The following is a 6,553-nucleotide window of genomic DNA, read 5'->3' on the forward strand; positions in this document are numbered from 1 at the left end:
GGAATTCTTGTTTATACAAAGGATGGTGGAAGTCCTGCAGAGACTTGGGGAGCGGGTGGGATATATGTCAAGAACCCTGGCCACACAGGCAAAGCAGGGATTTTTGGCTGAGGGAATTTTACTCAAACACGAGAGGAGGGATGGGTTGAAAGTGTAAAAAGGAGAGGAGGTGGTATTTGGGGGACGAAGGTGGATCTAGGTATGGGTGTGTGGGTGTGTGTGACGTGGGGTGGGGTCACATGCTTGCCCGATTATTCCCCTATGAGCAACAGTTGCTGGAAAAGATAAGATCTGTGTTTTAGAAACACCCTTCTCCGCACAGTGTGGAGCCTGAGAAAGGAGGAAGGGAAGAAAGATCAGAGTTGGAAGCCCAGCCAGGGTGTGTGGACTGTGACAGCCTTCTGCCGTGCCACAGGGTGAGAGGAGGGCATAAGGTGCGACTTTATACCACACTGAGCTGTCAGCTCAGTTTTAAAGTTTATGACAATTTTATTTATAATCTGATTTTTCTACCCACTCCCTTCATTACACATAAAAGCATCGTCAGGCTTGTCAGTGAATAAAATACTAGGAAAAATGAAAACCACATATTTTAAAAGGTACTTCTGTTCAAGGACTTTTCATTCCATTAGTAGAGCCTTGACAGGCTCTTAAGACATCAGTCAAGTACGGGAAGAACTAGAAATGCCTGAAACATTATTTCAACAGTGATTATTCTGAATAAAAATTCCTCATGTCTTCAAAATCCCTGAGAGGCCAGCAAGCCCATTGTGCAGATGGAGAGACTGAGGTCAGAACTCCTTAATCACATGGGAGACTGGAGCATGCCAGTGAAGTTATTGCTTCAAGTTTTAGCAAGGTTCACAAGCCTTCCTTTGCTCTCCTCGGGGTTTCTCTGGTCCGTGGAGAAGTGAGCACGGTAGATACTGGGTCTGTTCTCTGAAGAACACAGTGTACTGCTGGGTGACCCCAGAGGCAGCAGAGCTAGGTACCTTTCTCCCGACCCACTTGGGTTAGGAGACAGGGTTTTGTCCCGTGGATTGCTGATGAAATGCTGATTGTGGAGTTTATAGTCTTCAGGAATTGTGCACAGGGACGTGTACATGGCTGCCGACTGTCACTAGTCTGATGTCTGCTCACTGGGCTCTTCGTGGACGAGGAGTGTATAGCTTCCCTCTTCCCAGCCAATGCTCTTGACGCAGCTGCAAAAACAAACACGAATTTGGAATGGGTTAAGAGATACATAAGTTACCAAGATTCTGTCTTTCCCAGCCATTGGTGGCTTTTAATGAATTACTCAAGTTCTGTGTCGTAGGTTTATCCTGGCATCTTGAACCCCACAGATTTGTTATATATAGTGTTCTGAAAATTAATAAAGTAAACTCCTTGAGGTTTTTTTCTCTCCTACACTCCCAAGATACTCAGTTGTTTTGCTGTGGAATCTTAGAGTCCCATAAAATGACTCCTCTATGTCTGTGACCTAAGGCCACCCCCCCCCCCGACTATTCTCAACAGCCAACGACACTGTCTTATGTTAAGTTCTCAAGTTATTGACAGGGGTATTCATGACCGATAATTTAACCCGATCGCCCTTTGATGGAACATGAGAGCTACCTACCATAGACTGATAACTGGGAGGACCAGGAGGCCAGCGGACAGCAGAAAGATGAAGCCAGGGTACCAGGCAACAGTGGCTGAGTAAATCCCATTATACGCAGAGGTCGAAGTGACTCCAGCCAGCGTTTCTAAGAAAGCTATACAAGCAAACAACGCACCTGTTCGGGGCAGAGGCGTGGAGGGAGAAAGAAGAGGGAAAGGCAGAGTTACAGAGCAGTCAAAAGGGAACAGAGAGAACTTGTTCACTGAAAACAGCAACAGGCCATGACTTGGCGAACAAAAGCCATATCCCCTCAATATCCTTGAGAAGGCTCTGGGGATGTGACTCAGATGTCAGGGCGCTTGTCTAGCTCAAAAGAAGCCAGCACAGCACAAGCCAGGTGTGGTGGCACACACTCCCACGGTGCTCAGGATCAGAAACTCAAGGTCATTCTTGAGAACCTGTCTCATCAACAACAACTCCGTGCCCCCTCCCCCAAAGTCACCGATGCATTTTGCAGATGAACACTCTGACCCTGTGGACCCTGTTGGGAGAGATGTTGAAGCCCCCAAATAGCTGAGCTCCGATGTCTACAGGGGAAAGCTGACAAAGGTACCAGCAGCTGACTCATTTGGAGGCCGCAGTGTCTTCATCCCAGCCTCAGGCTAACCCTTCCCGTTAGACAGACATCGAGCCACAGATAGAAACTCCGCTGTGGACATTTACGTATCTCCACTCTAAGCTCCAGCTCTGTCAATTCCACGCACACATCTGTTCTGCTTCTGTGAGGTCCTCGGGGCCTAGCTGTCCTGGTGCATGGTAGCCATTTAATAAACGTGTTAAATAAGCAAACAAAGGTTTAACTCGATTCTGCTCATCAGTCACCTAGTAGCACGTAGATGTACTGCCCTCACGATTTATGGGGATGCACAGAGTTGGTTTAACTGGCTTTTCTACTTGCTTAGTTACAGTATTTTTGTTTGTGTTTCTTGCTATTCCTGGGAATAGCACTACAGTACAAAAACCTGACTGTACAGTGCTGGTTCTGATACACGAGAGAAGCTATCCATTCTCTTAAGGGAAATAAGTCAGGCTGGGTGGTACCTGTCTACTACAATATGCTATTACAGGATAGTATTGATTTGTTGCTTGACTTCTCTGGGCAATCCAATGTGATGAATAAGCTGGAACAAATACATCCAGAGTGAGTACAGACTTTAAAAAAAAATCAAGTGGGCTGGAGAGATGGCTCAGTTAAAAGCACTAGCTGCTCTTTTGGGGGTCCTGAGTTCAATTCCAAGCACCCACATGGTGGCTCACAACCATCTACAACTACAGTCTCATAGGATCAGATGATTTCTTTGGTGTCAGATAGATATGCATCAGATAAAACATCCCCCATACATAAAATAAATGAATCTTTAAAAAGAATTATATCCGGGCAGTGGTGGCACACGCCTTTAGTCCCAGCAGTTGGGAGGCAGAGGCAGGCAGATTTCTGAGTTCCAGGCCAGCCTGGTCTACAAAGTGAGTTCCAGGACAGCCAGGGCTACACAGAGAAACCCTGTCTCGAAAATACAAAAAACAAAAAACAAACAAAAAACCCCAAAAACTAAAAATTAAAATAAAATAAAATAAATGAAAAGAATTATAAAGAAAATCAAGCAACTCAGAAATCAGAACCATCTTATCGTGTCCTGATTTTGACTCACTGTGAGTTTGTGAGTGTCCCCAAAGCAAGACAGCGACCCTAGGTCAGAAGATGTAAAAACACAGGAATTTTCAGAAACATTACAAAAATGCTATTTTCTCTCCCTTCTGGTTTTTCAAACATGTCCTCTCCCACTGAGCTGTGCCCCGGCCTCTGAACACTCAGATTTCAGCTAGCAGACAGTGGTTGCAGCCAGTGGCCTCTGTGGACTGTCCCCTCTCCCTTGATCACTCTAAAATGCATCATATTTTCACAAAGAAACCTTTTTTTTAAAAAAAGAAATAAAGCATTGAGATTATATTGAGATATTGAAATTTGGCCACTGTCTTAAATACTTCTTAGTTCAGGGATAGGAACAAGATAATTATTGTAATTATTCCTTTTAATTTATTTATGTATATTAATGTTTGGCCTGTGGCTGTGTATGCACCACATGCATGCCTGGTGCCCATGGAAGCCAGATGAAGGTGTTAGATCCCCTGGAACTGGAGTTTACAGATGGCTCTGGGTCACCATTTGGGTGCTGAGACAGAATCCAGGTCTGTCAAGAGCAGCCAGTGCTCTCAACCGCTGAGCCATCTCTCAGCCCCTTAACTAAATCACTTTTCTTTGGTTGTTTTTCCTTTGGTGTCCCATCAGAGGAACCACTGTGGAAGTCAAGAACGGGGGTCCGTTTGTCCATGGCACTTTTATAGAATTTTCTGTTCCTAAGTGTTCTCTAGATAACTGTGGTGGTTTGAATATGCTTGGCCCACGGGAAGTGGCACTAGTAGGTGTGGCCTCACTGGAATGGGTGTGGCCTTGTGCGAGGAAGTGCGTCACTGTGTAGAAGGGCTTTGAGGTCTGAGAGTCTCTGCCAGGCTGCCTTCTGATCAAGATGTAGAACTCCCAGCTCCCCCTCCAGCACCATGTCTGTCTGGACCCTGCCATGCTCCCACCATAATGACAAGGGACTGAACCTCTGAAACTGTAAGCCAGTCCCAATTAAACATTTTATGTATAAGAGTTGCCTTGGTTACGGTGTCTCTTCACAGCAATAAAACCCTAAGACAGGGTTCATCACAACACAGTCTATGAAGGCCTTCGAAGAAGACAAAGCTTCAGTTTATGGGCAGCCAAGAACCGATCGCCATGTTTTAAACCTGAGTGAAGTACGCAGTTTCCCCAGCATTGAGTAAACAGACACAAACGCAAGTGCATTATGAGGAGTGGTTCACTGATACTCTGTAAGGACACTCATTCAAGGTTCAAATCCAAGACAGGAAAAGTACCTAAGTCTGATGAGAGAATACTGAGGGAGGACGGCGCCGTAGACACCAGTACCCACTTACGGCTCTTCTTATCTAACCTGTGTGCTGATTCTCTACCTATACCTCCACAGCTCCTGTCTTCTGTGCTCCCATCTGCCACTGGGGCCCTCCCTGCTGGCCACCTTGCACTCGGTCAAGGGAAAGAAGCAGCATGGGGCTATGGTGCCTCTTCTCTGGGCCCCTCTGTCTGTGGGCCACCTCTCTGGCTGCCTCTACATGGCCCATCCTCTGTAGTACATTGCATGGAATTCCCTGGGCTTGAACCAGCTTTGTGTTTCCAACTTGGTCTCAGATTAAAGCCCCGGAGAAAGCATTTCTGAGGCCCAAGGTGAGAATGTGACTGAAGTTACTATCATCTTCTAAGCATAGATGGCTCTCCATATACATGGGCTTCAACATCTGAAGGTTCCACCAACTACCCATCAAACTTATAGTTAGGCTCTAAACACGCAAGACAGTTTTTTCTTGTCATTATTCCCTAAACAACAGTAAAATGTAAAATGACTATTTAAATATTGATATCATCTTAAGTATTATGGGTCATCTAGAGATGGAGAAAGCCTAAGGTTATGTATAAATTATATACAGATACTATACAACTGAAGGTTGGTTTAATTATTTTCATGAATTTTTTTTGGTCAGTGTGCAAAATAATAAGTTTGGCTGAACATTTCATATGTACACCACTGTTTCTTAGCGAAAAGAAACACCCACATAGGATAAAGTATGCTGTGTCTCTCTCAACTGTAGAAGGCCAGATGCGATAGATGGAATTCCCAGGCTTTTCAAGGGTTCCATTTAGTAACTGGGCAGCAGTGATCAAGCTGTCCAACAATAGCAGCCTACCCCGTTTGACTTCCCCTCACGGTCCGGTCCAGCTCAGAAGGACCATTCGCAACGAGGTGCCAACACCTTTGTCCAACAAGGTCAGGGCAGGCCTGCCTATGAGGAGTTGCCACTGCTCCCCACTTTGGTGGGGGCTGGGCACAGTCCACGGAAGAGGGACATCCAGGCACTCAGTGGACATGAACCAGAGTGGCCCCGGTGGCCAGACTGAAGCTGGAGAGGGTAGGGGGAGCTGGAAGTTCACGGTGGGGAAAACCCCTGGACTCCAAGGTCTCCTTTCTTCTTCTGGCTGAGACAAGGCCAGAGAAGCCTCCTAAAGCAGGGTCCCCAAGCAGGGCCCCTCCACCTGGGTGCTTCCTTCAAAAGGAGGCCCTGGCCAGAAAGAGGTAGGCTACCCAGAAGCTTCGAGCATCAATTGTAGTGACTGCAGCTGGTACATCTGCTGCAGGCTTTAAAGTCAACTCACCTTGCTCAGTTGAGTGGACCACCTTTGACAGCATGGACCTCAGGATGGAAAGTGGCATGATGGTGAAAATGAACGGAATCCTGACTGAGAGAAATAAATGATACAGTCAAACCGGGCTGAGTCAGGATGTCCTCCCGCCTAGACACGTCCTCCTATGAGCACCCTGACTCGCTGCAGCTGAAGATCCAACTAACTGCAGTTTTACTGAATAGATCGGAGGCTTACTTTATTCTAGAATTCTGGGTTTGGTCCTACGAATGGTATTCATGGACATTTTCGTACAGGTGTATTCAGTATGCATATATGGTCCAGATGAGACCCATCTGCCTATTTTTCTAATGATGTAATAATTTATTTAGCAAGTTTTGAGTACTAATTATCTTTTACTTGTTTTAAAAATATTATTTTCAAGCTGAGCATGGTGGTGTGCGCCTTTAACCTCAGCACTTGGGAGGCAGAGGCAGGCGAATTTCTGAGTTCGAGGCCAGCCTGGTCTACAGAGTGAGTTCTAGGACAGCCAGGACTATATAGAGAAACCCTGTCTCGGAAAAACAAAATAAATAAATAAATAAATAAATATAATTTTCATTTTTGTTAGTGTGTGTGTGTGTGTGTGTGTGTGT

At 45.8% G+C, this 6,553-nt stretch overlaps 1 protein-coding gene across 1 annotated transcript in view; it reads right to left on the reverse strand.

Moving 5' to 3' along the window:
• Window positions 1-474: 474 nt before the first annotated feature.
• Window positions 475-6,553, reverse strand: part of Slc46a3 (solute carrier family 46 member 3) — a 15,872-nt gene continuing 9,793 nt past the window's right edge. Inside the window, exons 4-6 of the mRNA XM_021187252.2 lie at window positions 5,931-6,014; window positions 1,619-1,775; window positions 475-1,202 (exon numbers count right to left, since the gene is read on the reverse strand). Coding sequence (XP_021042911.1) covers window positions 1,121-1,202; window positions 1,619-1,775; window positions 5,931-6,014 — 323 coding nt within the window. The 3' untranslated portion in view covers window positions 475-1,120. The remainder of the gene's footprint in view (window positions 1,203-1,618; window positions 1,776-5,930; window positions 6,015-6,553) is intronic.

Source organism: Mus pahari, chromosome 23, assembly GCF_900095145.1.
Source record: "Mus pahari chromosome 23, PAHARI_EIJ_v1.1, whole genome shotgun sequence".
Lineage (NCBI taxonomy): Eukaryota > Metazoa > Chordata > Mammalia > Rodentia > Muridae > Mus > Mus pahari.